The sequence below is a fragment of the Pezoporus occidentalis genome, unplaced genomic scaffold (assembly GCF_034315485.1).
Source record: "Pezoporus occidentalis ecotype Australia unplaced genomic scaffold, CSIRO_AGI_Poc_V1 ctg39, whole genome shotgun sequence".
In the NCBI taxonomy this organism is placed as follows: Eukaryota; Metazoa; Chordata; class Aves; order Psittaciformes; family Psittacidae; genus Pezoporus; species Pezoporus occidentalis.
The window spans coordinates 4,904,799-4,923,945 of NW_026915713.1; the positions used below are offsets into that span (position 1 = coordinate 4,904,799).

At 42.5% G+C, this 19,147-nt stretch overlaps 1 protein-coding gene across 6 annotated transcripts in view; it reads left to right on the forward strand.

Moving 5' to 3' along the window:
- The first annotated feature begins 1,309 nt into the window (after positions 1–1,309).
- The window catches only part of MCM9 (minichromosome maintenance 9 homologous recombination repair factor), a 45,529-nt gene continuing 27,691 nt past the window's right edge, over positions 1,310–19,147 (forward strand). For 5 of the 6 annotated variants that reach the window (XR_009967352.1, XM_062632416.1, XM_062632417.1 and 2 more), the window contains exons 1-6: positions 1,310–1,646; positions 5,761–6,077; positions 8,132–8,213; positions 9,143–9,343; positions 11,835–11,960; positions 13,256–13,375. Coding sequence is in view for 5 of the 6 variants with exons in the window: in XM_062632416.1 (XP_062488400.1) it covers positions 1,334–1,646; positions 5,761–6,077; positions 8,132–8,213; positions 9,143–9,343; positions 11,835–11,960; positions 13,256–13,375 (1,159 nt within the window). In the remaining variant the exon portion in view is untranslated. Of the gene's footprint in view, positions 1,647–5,760; positions 6,078–8,131; positions 8,214–9,142; positions 9,344–10,815; positions 11,654–11,834; positions 11,961–13,255; positions 13,376–19,147 lie in introns of those variants that run through there. The other variant, XM_062632421.1, reaches the window with a different exon arrangement.

A 19,147-nucleotide genomic window follows, 5' to 3' on the forward strand; every position in this document is an offset into this window, starting at 1 on the left:
GGTCTCTTTGTAACGGGGGAAGGAGACAGAAGACGTTTCGGCAACAAACACCGTGCAGCACCGTTGAAACAAGAACCTTCTGTTCGCGAGCAGCAGATCACCCGAGACACCCCGGCCCCACGGAGCACCCTACTCCACCCGCAGGGCTCCGCGCTGCTCGGCGGGCAGCCAAGTCCGCCGCCCTCCACCTACTCCCGGGCGTCCGGCCCTCCCGGTAGCCCGGCGGCAGGGGCCGTCAAGGCACCGGAGGGAAGCGCCACCGCTACCCCACCGGGCCCGGCCCCGCATGCAGGCGGCTCCGCTGCCGCCCCTCCCTCCACTGCCCCGCTCGGGGACCGCCGGGCCCGGGCGTGAAGCGGCGCGTAGGGGGCGGGGACCGAGCCTCTTCTGCTGGGTGAGGAAGCGGCAGCGGGAGCCCGGCTGGAGGATCAGCAGCGTCCCGTGCTGCAGGTACTGAGCGAGAGCAAGGACGGCCGCGGAACCCTGCCCACGTCGGCCTGGGGTAGACTGGGCCGCCGATGCTGGCGCTTGGAGTGCCGCCGCATCCGGCGCTGCCCGGAGGCGGCCCGGGACACGCCTGGGGCAGCGCTCAGCAGGCGGGCGGGAGAGGCAGCGCAATGTCGGCTCGGCCCCACCTCCCTCCCGCGCAGCGCGGGACATTGCCGTTCAAACCTTGCCGTGCTGGTGGCGGCTTGGGTGGGAGCGGGGGGCCTGGCTCCGCGCTGCAGAGCCGCACGCCTGCTACCGCTTGGGGACGGGTGGGGTAAGTCGCTGCAGTGCCCCCAGGCCCGCCTCCGTGCGAAGGGATGGCCGGGCGGTTGCACTTTCTGGCCTGAGGGCAGGGGAGACCCCGCCCGGTGCCGCCCCCCCCCCGCGCGCCACGGCGGGCGAGCTTGCGGAGCGCGTCACCGCCGCCGGGACGGACTGACGGACTGACTGACTGACTGACTGACTGACTGACTGACTGACTGACTGACTGACTGACTGACTGACGGGGTCAGGCGGCGGGGCGGCGAGGGTGACTGACAGGCGGCGGGCGGAGCTGATTGGCTGGCTGGGACAGACCGGGGCGGAGCGGCTGGTTGGCGGGAGCTGTCTGAGAGCGGCGGCTGTGGCTGTGGCGGCGGCTGTGTCGTGTGGCCGGCGGCCGGTGCGGTCCCGTCGCTCACCCGCCAGCAGGTCGTGAGCGGGCGGCAACGAGGGGCCGCGGCGCGCACTCGCAGCAGCCCCAAGCTCGCGCCCCGCTCTGGGCTTTTCCCAAGTGGGACAAACGCAAATTTCCCGTTCGGCTGAGCCCTCAGCACCGGTGCCCACCGTGTCTCGCAGGCGCACCATGGTGCTGCGCGCGGATCAGGTGAACCTCATCGGTCAGGTGTTCGAGTCCTACGTGCTGGAGCACCACAGGGACGACATCCTGGGCATCCTGAGGGAGGCCGACGATGAGGCGCACTACCCTGTGGTCGTTGACGCCTTGACGCTCTTTGAGACCAACATGGAGATCGGGGAGTATTTCAACGCCTTCCCCAGCGAGGTACTCACGGTTTTTGACAGCGCGCTGCGCCGGGCGGCCCTGGCAGCGCTGCAGGATGCTGCTGCCGGCTCTCCGCAGCTCAGCCTGAAGCAGAACCTCCACGCCAGGGTGTCCGGTGAGTGGCCGTGACTGCCGAATGTCCGTACGCCATAATAAAGTATGGGGATGTCACGGGAAGGAGCAAGTTTCATTCAAGGCCAGGTAGGAGGGGGCTTTTAGCAGCCTGGTCTAGTGGAAGGTGTCCCTGCACGTGGCAGAGGGATCAAGAGCTAGCTAATCTTAAGGTTCCAACCAAAACCGTTCTAGGAGTCTGTGATTCTAATGCTTGTGGTTTGCTAGGGAATGCATAGTGTTTATTAAACAGAAAAGAACACATGCAAACACGCAAAGTTGTGCAGACCAACCTGGGAAAAGTCTGTGGCCATCCCCAGTGGCATGTGTGCAATGGCTGGCATTGGATCAGTACTCATACCAGAGCCTATCCATGGCATAAGGACTTCTCAAATCAGTGGCTGGTCTCACATGATTCCCCTTCTAGCCAGAAGGTCTAAAGGAAAAAAAGCTTTAGTGAAAGATACGTAGTTCATGGACCTTCCTGCAGCTTGACTTCTTTACTGTGTCACTTGGTTCATAGTCCTGACTGGCTCCAGCCATCTCCCAGAAGAAGCAAAGTCTGAATTCTGAGTTGTCTTGTAACAATTTCATCTGAAATTGTCAAATTTTGCGCTTAACTAATTGTTCTAAAATTTCTTGTTATAAAATGGGAATGAACTGTTGAAACAATTGATCTTTATTAGAGGATTTTGTCCTTTTTTTTTCACTACAAGATGATATGCCGTTCTTCTTTATTATTAGGAAGCCTTTAGTAGTTTTGAGGTATAGTAAGTGTGGGGTGCAGGTTCTGGGGTTAAAATGCCTGTTTTGCCCGTTGTAGGGTGGCACAGTGGTGGCACTGGTGACCTTACCAGTCACTTCTGGTTATAGCTATTTGAAGCAATAGTCTGCAAAACTAGGAGCTGGCAACTTCTGTTTCCTTCCTCTGCCCTGTGTTGGAGTGGTTAATGATCATTCAGTCTCTTGACAGCTTGAACTTGGATGAATCACAGTTGTTAAATAGGCCTGTGTTTCATCCAAGTAAGTTTATTAAAAATATTGTCATAAAAACACATCAGAAATTTAATCAGCCTGCCTCTCTCATAGTGCTACCTTCTCCAGGGTTTTAGGGAAAGACTTGCTACCAACTCATGTGTTAAGGAGCTTGTACAAAACAGCTGAATATGTGGTGTACAAGGATGGCTTCTTCGTTGTACTAGAAGTTGAAATGTTGGGCATCAACCTGTACCTACAAAAGTAGGAGTGAATTAAAACTTTCCCCCTAGTGTTCTAAGATGCATTTTCATCATTCAGGGCTTCAGCATGAAAACAGGGTTATTTATGTTCAAAGTATGAATAGTTCATAAGCTACCAGCAAGTATTAAAAAGGAGTACAAGAAGGGGAAGACAATCACTGCATGAGTAGTGGTGGCTTTAAGACATTCTTGCTCCTGTTATCAACCTGCTACTGGAGCTGACCGTTCCTCCCAGAGTGATATTTTGTCTAAATATTCCCTAATCTACCTCAGGCAAAATTTGCCATGTTTGGTCAAATAGTTTTAAGAACTGATTAAAACAAGTCTGACTAGTGATTGATGAAAGAAGTTAATCAGCAGACTCACACATTACTCCACCACTAAACCAGCGGGAAACTGATAAAGAACAGAGGGTGGTTATCCTTGTGTAGTCCTGCTGGATCAAAGTGACATCTGTCCCTGTAGTTTGGTTTATGTTCCGTACCACTGGAAGGCCGGCTCCTGAAGAAGCAAAAGCAATAAGATGAATGATCTGTAGGCTTTTTTTTCTGCCAAGATTTTCCCATGCTACTGTTATCTTTTTAAGTGGATGTTGGGTTCTGATTACCTTCAGGATTCTCATCTTGGAGTGCCACTTCCCAATCCTATGTCCAACAGGAATGAGGAGAAGGTGATGCACTTTTTTCAGTGGGAGGAGCAGGCAACTACCTGGGGTGGGGCTGAGGGTGTCTGCATGTCAGGCTTGGACTGAAGTGAGGAAGTGTTTTTTCTTGTGCTAGGTATAAGAGTGGATTCTGAGCATGCTCATGCCAATACGGACAGGGTGCCTGGGAGTTCAAGGAAGGATCTGGGGAGTCTGAATATGCAGTGATTAATAATGGATGATTTCCCCAGGTTTGCTGAAGAAAGTAAAAGATGAAGTTCTTTGCCTGAATTAGCATTGTAGAAATTTGACTGTATAATTTCTCCTTTTGCTACAAATCTATTAAAAGATTTTCCCTTACTCACCATTAGCCTGAGCACTGCTGTGTCTGTTACTGATGGCCAAGCGGCTTCTAATAGTTATTTGTTATTATTAATACAGTAGAGCTAATGCAAAGAGGGACATACTCAGTTAAAGAATTTGTCAAAGAGTCTGATATGACCGGAATGAAGGCTCTTTGTTTTCCACTCATACGGTGGGCTCTTCAGTAGTCACAGAGATGATGTAACCTATGTCCTGACAACAGTGCTGCAGCTCTCTCTATTGTGAGATGTGTTGTATTTTGCAAAGGTTGTTGAGCTGCACCAATACTGAGCTAGGAAAAAAGATTTTTTTTTTTTTTTTTTTTAATACAAACCTGTGGGAGAAAAACAATTTTCGGCAGGTTTGGTAAAATATGTCACCAGCTTTGTCACAATCAACCAGAAAAATCTGTTTGCAGTTCTACATAATACCTCATTTCTTTTCCAGAATATTTCATTCCTTTCTACTTTTCTGTTTCCCTTTTTTACTTTATTCTTTTACCTTTTAAAATTAGCTGAATATTTTAAAATATTTTCTTTAAACAAAAGCAGAAGTCCAAACAATTGGCTTAAAAGAATCAAAATGAAATGTTTCAGCATGCCTGAAATCATATAGAAATAGAAGCATAGAATGCTTTGGGTTTGAAAGGACCTTAAGATCATCCAATTCCAACCTCCCCTGGGCAGGGACACCTCACATGAAATCATGTCACCCAAGGCTCTGTCTAGCTTGGCCTTGAACACTGCCAGGGATGGAGCATTCACAACTTCTTTGGGCAGCCTGTGCCAGTGCCTCACCACTCTTATAAAACATTTGGTTTTGAAAACACCGAAATAATTACATGTTGTCCTTTTTTTAGCAGACAAGGCTACTGAGAAGATTTGACTTAAATACACAAATAGTTTTGGTCCCATTAGAAACATTATTTTGGAAGTAAAGCTAAGAAATTATTTTAAGAGCAGGCAGTGTCTTTTTAAGTCGATAATCTTTAGTATCTTGTAGCTCATATACTAACTTATGAAGAGGCAATATTTTGATGCTGTCCTCAGGTGTGCATTTCAGAGATCATTTATTTTCATAAAGACTTTGTAGGCTTTTGAGGTGGATGAACCTTCCTGAGGATTTCAGTCGCTGTGGTGGCCACACAGGTGAATGCTGGAGTGGGATGGGTACACTATAGAGCTGACTGCTGGGGTGGAATTAAAGGAGAGCAAGTGGAAAGTGTTCTGTCGCTGTTCATTTGATCGTAAAGTGAATTTGCTTTTGTTGCATTCGTAGCCTCTTTATATTCTTTTTATGCCATCTTCCTTGTGCTTGAGGTTTACTGGTATGCAGGATCCCTTCCAACCCAAACCATTCTATGATTTAAGGTCAGATGCTCACAGACTAGGAACTTTAGATTTGCCTAGACCTGAGAATTCACATAAAATGAAGAGTTACACTTGTTTAACTGCGGGAATAACACTGAACTACAATTAAGTACCATAACTGAAATGTTGCAATTCAGATAAACCAGTTGCAGAATAAATGGTATTTGTCTAAATATCATTTAAATTAATTAATAGATCTGAGAACATCAGTATCTCTTTCCATGACTGGAAACTCTTTGTGACTATTCAGCCCCTGGCAAGAGTAGGAGAGTAAAATAGCAACATTTTCTGTTAGTGCTCAGTGCCTGATGATTTTCACTAACTGAGGCCAGTGAATCAGATTTATTTTACAACAGATGAATTGTTGAATCACATTTATGAAACAGCAATAACAATGTCTACTGTTAATATGTCTGGCATTTTTTCTAGTCTTTCTGTTTAACTGCATTATAACTCCATGTTTTATAAGCATAGCCTTATGGTGCGCTTATTTTTATTTAACAGGTTTGCCTGTTTGCCCAGAGCTGACTCGAGAGCACATTCCTAAAGCCAGGGATGTGGGTCACTTTTTGTCTGTTACTGGGACTGTCATACGTACCAGTTTGGTGAAAGTTTTGGAGTTTGAACGGAGTTATATCTGCAATAAGTGCAAGCATGTGTTTGCTGTCAAGGCTGACTTTGAGCAGTACTACACATTCTGTCGTCCATCAGCCTGTCTGAATGAAGAAGGCTGCAACTCAACCAAGTTCACCTGTCTCTCTGGAACAACCTCTTCTCCTGCTTGCTGCAGAGACTATCAAGAAATCAAAATTCAGGAACAGGTAAAAAAAAAAGGGGGGGGGGGGAAGAGGAGGATATTAAGGTATAGGTGTGCCAAGTACAAAGAGAATTAACTCAGGGAGGCATTTGAGGGCTCATTATTTTAGTGATACTGTTGGTGCTTATGTCAGAATTAAATTTATCCCATTTCCACTGGAAAGTTTTACATACTAAGAGAAGCAGAAAAATTTTACAGGTTCTGTTGCTGTTTAAAACAACTGCCTGAGAAAACCGAGAGAAGCCAGATAGCCTGCTGGTCAATCTCCAGTCAGAGTTAAAAATGTAGGCACATGTTAACTAGACTTGCATTATTAGGTAACTCCATTAAATACTGTATGAAACACCCAGGGTCAGTGCTTAGATGAAATTTCCATGGCAAATCCTTACAACACCAAGTGTGCATTGTTTCTCTAAGTGTTTATATTATACGATGCTGATGTTCAATGCTGCTTTTAAGGACTAAAGCTAGCCCAGTGGTAGCCAAGGCCAGCTGTGGTGCGGTGTGGTCAGTACATGGTATCTGCAAATGTCTGTTCCCTTCAGCCAGTACTGAGTTCAACAATTATTGAATATGTGAACCTTACAGAATTTGCATTCATTTTTCTGAAGGTAGCCCTGGGTGAAAGTACAGCTAAGCTGGAGGAGAAAGAAACAATTGGGCCTCTTCTTACAGTAGTGCATAAGTGAGATAAAACTGGCACATGAAAATCTACACTGTATGAATATTGAGAATAAGCAGGCTATATTGCAGGCAACGTTTCTGGTTTTAATGTGCTCAGTATCTCTTTCATAAACCTTTTCTAAGATATTTTCAGTTGTTTCAGGGTTTTAGTTTTATAGATTAAGAGGATAGTGTTGCCAATCTACATGCAATGTATGTATGAGAACAGAAATGTATGAAATTCGAAATGAAGCTCTTAAAAGTTCAGAATAGCAAAAAAATAAGGGAATAAAACTCTTTCTAGTAAACAAGCCCCATGTTACATGTTCATATAATGATTTTTTTCTGACATATGGTTTCTAGACCATTTCTTTTTTGGTTTTCTGTGTGACACACAGATCTCTATGATGGGAAGGATTTTCAGCAGCATAGGCTTATTAAGCACAGTAAAGTTAAACCTGGAATGAATTTCACTTGTGTCTCCTGTTGAGCTCTGCAAGTATCTGTGTATATGCCACCAGTACTGACAATGATATGAACTATTTGTGGCCATTTAGATAATATACAAGGGGGAAATTAACCTTCCTAGGCCCTAGGGAGTGAATAAATCTAGAATTCTAGCATGTATGACCATGTGCTGCAGCATGAAAAGGTACTTCTTATTGTTGTAATTGTGCAGTGGATACTCTAAAAACTATTGCAGCCTTTAAGTGTAAATGGAAAGATTGCTAGCTGGAAATAGATGGTGACAAGACTGTATAGATTTTGCCCCGGAGAAAAGAAAGAGAATTACAGGTCTTACTGGCACATTTGTCAATACACGTTTTTCTGGTTGTGTGTGATTTTCCTTTTCTGTTGTTGATTTAATCCTTGACACCCAGGTGTAAACTTACATCTCAGCCTGTCAAATTATGGTTAAGCACCAGAAAAATATATAGAATAATCTTTCAGTATATACTTCAGTGAAAGGTTATTCTAACCCATGGATGTGCTTCAGCACCCAAAGTAAACTTTGCATATTGAACAGGTACCTAAAACTATCTCAAATTATTAAAAAAAAAACAAACCAAACCAACCCCCCACCTCTTTCAAATGAGTTTGTTTAGTGAGCTTTCTTCAGCAAGATATTGAAATAACACAGCACCTCCCAGGTTTAAGCACCTTCAGCTGATTTAATACCCAGTCCTGTTCTCATTAACATAAGCGTTAAGCTTCTGTCAGTAAATTCATGGCAGCAGTGGCATGTATACTGTGCATACTGTGTACATTTTCTGAGAAAAAAACGGGGCCTGACCTCAGTTTCAGGAAAGGAATGTAGGTCCTGAAGCCAGAGCAGCTATAAATGGCTTTTGAAAGGTGCTGTTTTTAAAAAGTGCTTTTCCTTCCATTTCCTAGGTTCAAAGACTGTCTGTTGGAAGCATCCCTCGTTGCATGGTGGTTGTTCTAGAAGATGACCTAGTGGACAGTTGCAAGTCTGGTGAGGATACAGCATGTATCTCATATGTTTGTACCATACACATTTTTATTTTTATGTTTGAGGTGAATCTTTGCCAAGTAGGCTGTCAGTGCTGAGGGCTTCTTGAGTGAGCTATGTTCATTTCTCACATTGCTATTTCAGCTTGGATGTTAGCATGGCAGTTGAATAATACTACAGAAAGTGTCATACATCCCTATGTTACATCTTGACTGTTTGACAGACCAGTTTCAGTAAGTAATGTGCTGTGCCGTACAGAAAGTATATTAAATCTTGTTAGTGTGGAAACACCAAACCTCTTGAGGAGATTGGTCCACATTGTCACACAGCATGTGGTGTGTCTCTGTAGGCTGGAGAGCTAGGTAACCTGACCTCCTATCTAAGGAGTGCTGCAGGTGGAGAAAGCTACTTGGCATTCAAAAAGGAAGCTAATTGTCAGGAGGATGTATGAAGAAGTGACAAAAACCTCTCATATAGGCACATCCTCAGAAGAAATTAATTTCTGGTTGTGCTTTCTCAGAAGAACACTGTAGCCAGAATGTTAATGAGTGATTCTGGAATTCATTACTGAAGTTACCAGAAGTCAAGTAAATTTTGATTAAAATTTTTTATAATAAATCTAATTGAAAGAAGAGCTTCTACAGTTTACCATGAATTCCTCTTTTCTAAAAGAGGAAACAAGCAAAGCTATACCTTTAAGTATTCACCTCCCTTAAACAGAAATAAAAACACATAGCAGCTTCCTGCTGTAGACACAAGCAAGCTGCTTAATGTTTTAGACTTGCAGTAACTGCAGGTTTGCTTTTTCTTGATCTTTTTAACCTTATTAACTGTAACAAGAAGATCTCAATTGCATTGCTGTGCACTGCAGCTCATACATCTATGTACCTCAAGTCAGGTGTTATTTTACTAATTTCTGTTGTTACTTCCAGGAGATGACATCACAGTGTATGGAGTGGTAATGCAGAGGTGGAAACCTTTCCATGAGGGTGCACGCTGTGACTTGGAGCTTGTTTTGAAAGCCAACTATGTTAAAGTAAACAATGAGCAGCTGGCAGGGGTTGTAATAGATGAAGAAGTCCGCAAGGAATTTGAAGACTTCTGGGAAAGGCATAGGAATGATCCCTTAGCAGGTTAGTAGGTGAAAGCCTTTAAGTAGGACACATGATCAGATAGAGATTAAATCAAGAGTGAAAATACAGAAACTAAACTCATTTTTCCCCCATTATTGTATCCCACAACTCATTCATCCAGTAATATATTTTTCCCAGTATGGGAATATGGGAATATGAAATTCTTACTGGAAAAAAGATACCAAACATACTGCATTGATCTTCCATCTTTTGAGACTTCTAGTCAGGTGTTTTGTGAAACATTTATTAACAAGAAATGAGAAATAATATATTGATCAGGGAAAAAAAAGAAAAGCATTTTTTAATCAAGAAAGAAGCAGCATGCCTTTTAGAAGAAATAGCGTGGACTGGATCTGCTTTTAGTCAGACTAATCTGACTGGGTCTGCTGTTGACTCTGGGGCAAGAGATCTGACTCACTGTCTCTGCATCACAAATTAAGCGGTGAATCTTCACCAGAGAGCTTAGTACATCTCATCTTTAACCTAACTCTTGGATGCCTAAACCTTTGACTTAGGTGCTGCAGAGCCTTCTATCAAATATGGCGTCTTCCAATTCACAATGGCTTCCAGAACATCCAGAGTGTTTAGTGTGCCGGTTCCTAAACTTACCATGGTCTGCAGTTAAACACCTGAGAGTTAGTATGAGTTGTGCCTGGAACTCTGTCCCTCTCCGTAATCTTGAGTGCTTCCTCCTGAACAGCATGGAAGTTTGATGGATTCTTGGATTTCTGCCACTAACCTGTCTCAGGCTAACACTGTCTTTTAAAACCCTGAAAAGGGCTCAGTCTTCCTTCCTAAAAGACAAACAGGAGGAAAAGTAGGTGAGAATGTTCCCCATGTCAGCTTAAAAATTGGTGCACTCACATAAGAAATTGGAGATCGTGTCAATGACAAAGATTCTTTCCTGGAAATGCAGTTTAATTTCCTGGAAAGCAATTTAATTGCTAGCTTCCTGCTGTTTGGAACAAGAACATTTCTTCTTCCTGCTGTTTGGAATGAGAACATTTCTTATCACCATGGATAGAACTGTTCAGAAAGTAGTTCAGGATCCTCTTTGAAGGTCCTATTTAATCTTCAGTTCTCAGGACAATTTTTGGAAGCCTGCAGGGAGCAATGTGGGTTTAGGCAATATTACCCATTCAGAATAAAAAAATTAATATGAGGTGGCTACCAGAAAACTGAGGTGGAAATTGGAAAGACCCTGGCTGCCCAAGATGTCTGTTTCAGGCTCTTTGTCTGAATTAATGTTGAAACTGAGGGCAAGATCAAGTTTGACTAAGGAGTTAAGGTGTAGGCCATTTCACAACAGGATGTGTGTACATTTACTGTTTTTCAAGAGATAATAGTAGCTACTACTGCATTTTGTGTCAATCAGTTCATGATGCTGTGTATTCGATGTCCTGAAAAAGACTTCTATGGCAGGCCTCTGAGAGTACTTATGCAAGTGACTATTTTTCCTGCATGCTATCTAGGAAGAAGCAGATAAGCTGCTCAGCAATCACAAGGCAAATGAATCTGAAGTAAAACAGAGGCAACTGGGGAGTTAAATCTCAAGTTACACTGTGGCTGAGTGAAGTTTTTTAAATCTCATTTTTGGACAAAGATGTTAATTCCTTCAGAATATCGCCACAATAAATACATACGCCTCAAGTCATCTTTTAGGTGCCTACATATTTTGCCAGTACCATGTACTTGCATCTAAATTTAAAACATGAAGTTAACAACTCAAAAGTGGTCACTCTGTTTATTCCCTAGCAATGGGAGTTATGTATAGCATTGAATCTGTGATTCCATACTGTGCTGCTAGTGTCAAAATCTCAAAGGACAGAACTAATTCTGTCACAGACCTTCTAAGTCAACATCATTATGGTAGAAGACTGAAATACTGTGTTGCTGGAAAGAGACACAGAAGGGTGGGAAAAAGGAACATTTGACACAGAAGAGACAAAGAAGGAAATTCAAGATGATGAGAAAATGAGCTATGCTATGGGTGTACAGGTTTAGGGCAAAGCTCTTCAAGTGTTAGAAGGTTTTTTAGTTTTCTTGAATGCACCAATACACTGGTATTCAAGGAGATATTTTGAAGTCTGGAAGATTTTGTTTTATACTTTATAGACCCTACACTTGATCTGTGAAACAAAAGAATTTGCATGATGGCATTTTGTTAGTGCCTTTCCTCATGCTATCGAGACCATAGATTCCTTAAACTGTGATAGGATTGGCTTTGCTGCTTGTGACTGTGGAAGACTTAGCTCTGATATAATGAAGGAAGTTTGGATCAAACAACTGCTTTGGGTCCAGTTTCCAAAAAAAAAACCAAAACCCCAAAATCTCCTCCCTGCCCTGTTGCTCTTGTTCAGGAAGCAGACCCAAATTATTTCTGAGTGTACACAGAACTGTGGACATAGGGCAGTTATTTGATAGTGTACATAGGAGAAACCGAATTTTACTCGTGGGGCAGTGCTGAGTGCCATTTTTTGTTCCATTTTAGGGAGAAATGAAATTTTGGCTAGCTTGTGTCCTCAAGTTTTTGGATTGTACCTGGTGAAGTTGGCTGTAGCCATGGTGCTTGCTGGTGGTGTGCAGAGGGCCGATGCTACTGGAACTCGAATCAGAGGTTAGTATTGTTTCCAATAGTATCATATCTTTTCTAACAGTTGTTTCCATCACTGCCTTCTCTCACATGCCTCCCCCCTCCAAAATCAAACCAGTGGGGTTTGGAGCATGATCATCCCGTTTACTTGAGTGAGAGCAATTTTTGATTAATGCTCAGTATTCTTCCAGAATTTCAGAGAAATCAAGTGGGTGTCTAGACTTCCTCTTTTTAATTTTTCCCAAGTAAAAGTAGGCATTCAGGGTTCCATTAAGTAGAATATTAAAGGCAGTTGTTTTAGATAAAACAGAAACTCACTTTTTATTGTATAAGTAACGTTTTGAAATGATTTCTAGTAGAATATTCCCAGCAGTATTTGGCACCAAAGGATAGAATATTAATGTTTCCTTAATGTGGCTCACTATACTATATTGAAAGGAAAAATTAAAGGATTCATTTTACTTCCTAATGCCAGACTTTTCCATGTGTGATTGTCAGCACATCTCACTTAGCTCTGTTATTCTAAGTTATCTGCCTGCTGATTCTCCTTCTGTTGTTATTAGATCGCAAATATGCCATGTGCCAGGTGGTATGCAGGTTGTAATCAATGTAGGTCATAATGATTCTAAAACAGTATGTCAGTATATACAGATACAGGATTTTCTGAATGCTCCAGCAGCTAAGTAAAGTTATAGACTTTATGTCTGAATTGAAGTTGTATTAATATTTTGTGGAAGACAGTGAAATCATTTTAGAGCACTTCAGTGAGTTTGTTGTAGCCAAATTATTCACTTCTGTAATTTCGTTGTTTTGAAATTACTGAGTTGTGTAACCACTGGCAGTGTAACAGAATTAGTTAAGAAAAACAGCCTGCTGGTTTTATTAGTCCTTTTTGCAATAATTCAAGTAACTGAATAGTGGAACGATAACTAAAACCTGGTATCCTTTTGTTTCATGTTGAAGAGTAAGTTGAGCCTGAGAAATACGTACTCTAACATGTAAGAACTGACATTACAGATGTACATCAAATTCCTGCTGCTACTTTTAAAATATTTCATTGTAAATATTTGGTTTGGATGCAGCAATATGACTACATCCTTTTATTAAACAATATATTTATCACACCAAATAAATAGTGCAGTCTTAAACAGGATATTATATATATAAAATATGTGATTATTATAATATGTATATTGTAATGCATATGTAGTGCTAAACGTTAGGTGAACAATGAAAAGTATTATTTGATTCTGAGCATTCTGTGTATATCTTTCTCTGTATATGAACTGTCTACTCCTACATCAACATTTTCCCCCAAGGTGAATCGCATCTTCTGTTGGTTGGAGACCCAGGTACAGGGAAATCTCAGTTTCTCAAGTATGCAGTAAAGATCACACCACGCTCTGTGCTTACTGCAGGAATTGGATCTACAAGTGCAGGTATGTGCCTCTTCAGCTGGAGCATTTTTTTCACACGAGTATGTTTATACAGAGGCCTTCTAAATATATGAACATATGTGCTCAGGTTGTATGAACACTGCTGAAGCAACAAATTGGTGTGGAGGCATATGAAGCCTGATAGGATTCTATGCAGAAGGACAGTCCTGCCCCTTCTTCTGTATCAGTAGAGCAGTGTGATGAGCTTCTAATAGGGAACCTTGAAAGCCTCATCCAGAGGTACCTCACGCTGCTTTGCCAGCAGAGGATGATCTGGACTTGTATTTTTAGTGTTCTTCACAGTTATGACAAATACGACATCTTTCCAGAGCTCATACTGTGATGGGCTAGCATCATTTGGTTTCTCCTGAACAGATACTTTGCTTTCTTCTGTTACATGTTCTGGTCAGGTGCCAGTTTGATTTCTGCTCACTTTCTGGAAATTCACTCCCATGCTGAGGAATTATTTCTGGCTTATAAAGGTGGTTTCAGGATGGTTTCAGAGAGCAAGCTTTCTGTTTGTTTGTTTAATGTAGGCATGGCCCAGCTGGCTCTGAATACCAGGTATCTTTACAAACTCTTCTGGGGACAATGTGCAGGCTGTCCCCAGACTACACCTGCAAATGACTTTATTTGTGCAAATGACTATATTACTAGTACATTCAAAATCACAAACTAATTAGGGACAGACCCCAGTGTCTCAGCTAGCATGTGTACCTTGAATGTTTCTCGCATAGCGAGTGCTGCTTTTCATTTTATGTCTGGGAAGCAGCATTATTTGTACGTGGGAACAGCAGAGGATAAATCCTTCCCAGTTCTGTAGCTATGTGTACATGTGTGTAACTGGGTCTTTTGTAGCTGCAGAATTGGAACGTGATGTTGAACATGTACCCTTATGTGCAGGTAGCTTGTTAAAAAACAAGTTTGATTTTCCATTCAAACTGTTGACAAATAGGTCTGGAGGGAAGCCAAAGAGAACATTTTGGCTCAACATAACCTTTTTGTTCTTTATAAGAACTGGATTATTTAAGTTTTGCTAGGGGACAGACAGTTACCTGGAGTGAAATTCTGCCATGCATTTCAATGTAACTTTGCCCACTTTTGCCAGTAGTAACCTCCCTGTGTCAGCTGCTCTTGGCCTCTGATATTGCTGTTGTCTCCTTCACTTCATCTCCCTCCTGTGCTTCATTTTCCATGTGATGTGGTTTCCAGCTCAGCTGTGATAGCCATATTCAAAGACATTTCCCTTCCTGAAAACCAGTACTGCAGTTCACAAGCTTACTGGGTCTTCAGATCATCTACATTTCACTTAAATATTCCTTACATTTAAAAGATCTTTTGCTTCCCTCTCTTCTCCCTTCCCTCCAGATCTGACAGCAGGTGCATCAAATTTCTGCCTTAAAATTCTTTAGGACCCTTATCACAAGTGAAACTTGAGTCTCTAGCAAGAAATCTTATTAACCCTAATTTAACTTCAGGGAGTCTTTCCATGGAACTTTTCCATTAGAACTGCTGGACTAAAGCATTAATTTCTAGCTGCCTGCTTGCTGCAGATAACCTTACAAAGGACCAATAATCTGTTCTCTGGTTTGGAAAAACAGAACTTTACCTCCACTCCCTGGATAGCGTTCCTGAATTTCCTTATTTTATTAGGCTGCCTTTCTTGCAAACAGTAGAAATTTTCTGTTAGGAGTTCTCTGCAAGTTTAGGACTTCTATGATGATTTGTTCCTCCCACATCTCTTTAATGAAAGTTGGCAGCCCACATTCAACAACTTATTTGACCACTGTAGGACTGTTTTGTAAATAGAAGATGGGGGAACCATCTGTCCCGTTGTCTGGTTCTGTCTACAGTGTTCAGTTATTTTAAAGGCCTGGTTCACTCTCCCCCACTAGTCTCTCAACTGAGAATCACAGGGAGTCATTTGAGTACATTGACTATATAGAAGTTGGTAAGAGTTTTCCAGAAAGGTAGAGACTTAGTGAGGTTTAACAAAATCTTTCTGTGGATTCCCACCTTCCTCGTGAATTTAACTTGTTCTTAAGTGTTCTGCAGTCCCCAGAGCTATAGTGCTGCTTGTGCATATTTGGATGAGGTAATCACTAGTAAGAAAGTATTTAATCCACCCCAGAGCTTGAGATCTGCAGTGATCAGTTGAGTGGTGTGTTTGACTCCGTAAGGATGGGAACCAACACATGCGTGCTGCCGACACTTGTGGACACCTGGGCCAGAGTCATTCTGCTGCTTGCTGGTGCACGTTTGGCTGTTCACATTTCTGCAAAGTTGTGCTTGGTGCTGTGTCCCTCCACAGATGGATGCTTAATGCTGCTTAAAGAATTTTCTGAACTGCATTTACAACAGCTTGTCTAAAAATCTGGGAGATGATCAGCTGTTTCTCCAGCTCTCCAGTTCTGTACAATATGCCTTCCTGAAGTGTATGAAATGCAGCCTTCTGGCCCCTCCATAGAGAGCCTCTATTACAGAGTCTTGAGGGTACTGCCTTTTGCTGACATTTTGCAATGTGTAAGGTTGTCGTATCATGCCAACAGCACTTTGCTACTATGTTTTTTTTTCTTGTTTCATTGAAGGCAACTAGCTCAAGGGGAAAGGGACATTTTTCACAATAAGCCTTTCCCTGCTAAGCAGGCTTCAGGTGCTAACAGTTACCTCTCTTCTGATCCATTAGAAACCAAAGTGGCTGATGTGAGCCATCCAGCCGTGAATATCAATAGAGTACATGGTGTCAGTATCCTGAGGTACTCAAGACACTGAAACTAGAGACCTTTTTCTATGTTTGTAGGTTCCTCAAACTGTCCCTGGGCATTCCCTAGTCCATACAGGCCAAGGCGATGCCAGGGAACAGTTTTCCACTGTGGATCCATACTCTTGCCCTGATAAAATTATTAGTAGAGATACAGCCTTTAGGCCATTCTTCTTGCATCTTCACTTCTACCACATTCTTACTTTTTTCCCTAAACAATCATAATTATATATGAAGTATTTGCTATCAGCATGTACCTTGAAAATAGTCTTCTGAGAGCATGACTTCGTTGGCTGTTCCTTAAACAGTTGGGCCTCAAGTTGAAGATGCCTTAACTCTGTAGAAACTGTGTTAGACTCCTTAAAGGAATGAATTTTGAAGCTGTGATCAAACCTCTTCAGAGATACATCTGTAACAATGTCTTGTCTCTTGTAGATACTTGAGTTCTCCCTTAATTTCCTCTCAGTAATGCTGCTCCAAGATGGCTTTGTCCTGAGAGGTAGCTTACCATAACTACCTGCATGCAACAGATTATATAGTCAAGTAGGTATCTATCTTTAGAAATATTGCTCTGTTCTTTCATCTATATTTGAAGACCTGTAGTTAGGATGGACAAGGAATTCTGCAGGAGCATCATCTTTGCAATGTTGATTGGAGGTCTCAGGTCTTGCGCACATGTGACATAATACATCCAGGCAGGCCTTCATCAGACTTTTTTATCCTGCTGCTGAAATGGCAGGCATTTCAAGCAGTTGATTTCTGGATAGATACCAAATGTCTTCAGAATTCCTTTTACCATATCATAAAGCCCCTGCTTCTTCCCAGGTCATATCAGTGCAGGTCTGCCAAACCTTTCTAGTGAGATAGGACAAAAAGGAGGACCCCCTTATGCTGAAAACTAGGCCTCTTCATCTCATGGTCCAGGGGTGTTAAAAACGTTCCTGACATTTCAGCCAGTTCATAGTGCTGCTAACACATAGCTGTCATCTCTTATATCTGGTATAGCCCTTCTGCAGCAAACACACCTCCTTCCTCCGATTTTCTGTCTTCAGGAAAGCCAGTCACATCCCTCAAGCCACAGACAATGAGTACGCAGCCATGCCTCCAAATTAGCATAAACAGAAGTTGGAAATGTTGAGGTGTATCCTCACTCCATCCCCTCCTGAGGGCCTCTTTCCTTTTGAAATTCCAGATAGAAACCTGGGGTTTGCCTTTAACAAAGCCTCCCTAGCGACTTCAGCTGTACTATCACACACTGCAAAACCAGCTCTTAAGAAGCAGAACTTTAACTGGAAACATAAATACAATGGGATGGCCTAGTATGAAGACTCCCACATACACTGCTAGCCCTTACATACAGTTGTCAGTTTTGTTGCATCTTCCCTGTTGACACCAAGTAGAGCTCCCCAGCTAGCAACAACAGCCACAATTAACCCATCATCTCTGGACCAATATTCTGTGGCTCTCACAAAAATGAGAGAATCTGCAGGCTTGCAGATCATTTTCAGATGGCAGTGGCCACTCTTTTTCTAGCTGCAAGTGGCCAGCCTCCAACCTGAGCCGACTTCCAGAAAATCAGAAGTTGAGTCCCTACAAAGAAAATAACACTGTCAGATCATCAGATTTCTTTGTGACTTTGTCACTCAGATCTCAGGAATACACATTGCCTGCTGAGCTAGAAACTCATATACGGTGGTTATTGTGGAAAAGTTGAGTTGCTGCAGCCTTGAAGACTGGTGGCAAAGATTGGCTTGTTCAGTGCATTTTTGTAGAGCCACTGAAAAGGTTAAATTTCGCCAGCCTCCATTACGATGGCGCTGCAGCCTTTTTAGTTCCTTCAAACTCATAGTAATTCAAATCAAAGGTGACGCATGAACAAATCACAATGACTGCAGAAGGGACAAATTTGTTTTCAAGCTAGATACACAAAATCCCACCTGTGTTTTTCATCCATAAATGTTACCTTGACCAATCTGTCCACTTCTTTATACAATAACCTGAAAAGTGTTATGACAATCTTCTCCTGGAACTGAGTCTATCATCTGATGTAAAAATACAGTGAGATGCATCATCAGTCCTGCCAGTAGGAGTTGTAGCACTCCCCTGTGTCTCGGTGGTCTCTGCAAGTAAAGGTTCGTGGGAAGGGGAACTCATCTTTGAAACTGTAATACTGTGCCCAGCTGCCACTATGTCATATGTACAGTCTCCCGTTTCAAAACTTTCAAGACATCAGGGACAAGTCTCTACAGAGATGCCTTATATGCACTGTATCTTTTAATACCACTAAGTCTGTGCTGTGATGTTGCCTGCTGATCAGACCTGAAGCCTCTGGAGTACTAGAATTTGATTTCTCTAATTCCATGTCTTGGAATGTGATTTTGCCAGGAAATGCAATATTCAGAAGACACTGTGTAGGGCCTGCTAAGATCTGTACGTACGCGTATAAGACTGAGAGGCATTCACTCTTTCAAAAAGCAAAGACAGACCATTTCTGTTGCAAAGATCATGAGGTGCTCTCCTGAGGTACAGGTGTCCTCCAGTTTCACCAAGCACAGCAGGGTGATTCTCTTTCCTGTAATTAGTGGGCCAACTGTATCTAGGATGTGTTAGCGTTAACAGGTGATGTGGTGCCGAATGCTACTGCAGCCTCATGCACAGGTGATTCTTTTTCCTTTTAAACAGAAGAACAGATCTTCACTTTCTGATTAATTGGTTTGCTGGGTGACAGTTTTGCCGACTGTATTTTGTAGTTGATTCTACAATAGCAGTAATAGCAGTAATGGAAGCAGTTTACTTTCATCACTTTGTGGCATATGCTTTTAAGAAACCTTCATGCATGAATTCTGGTTACAGCTTGCACTTGCTTCATGTTTTCATTTGAATCTTCAATAGGTGCAAGGGTTTGAAATACTACTACAATAGCCTTAGCTCAAGGCACACTTCATTAGCCTGCCAAACTTTAGGCAGATAACCAAGTTATTTACATGCTTACATTTAAGAGATATCTTAGATTT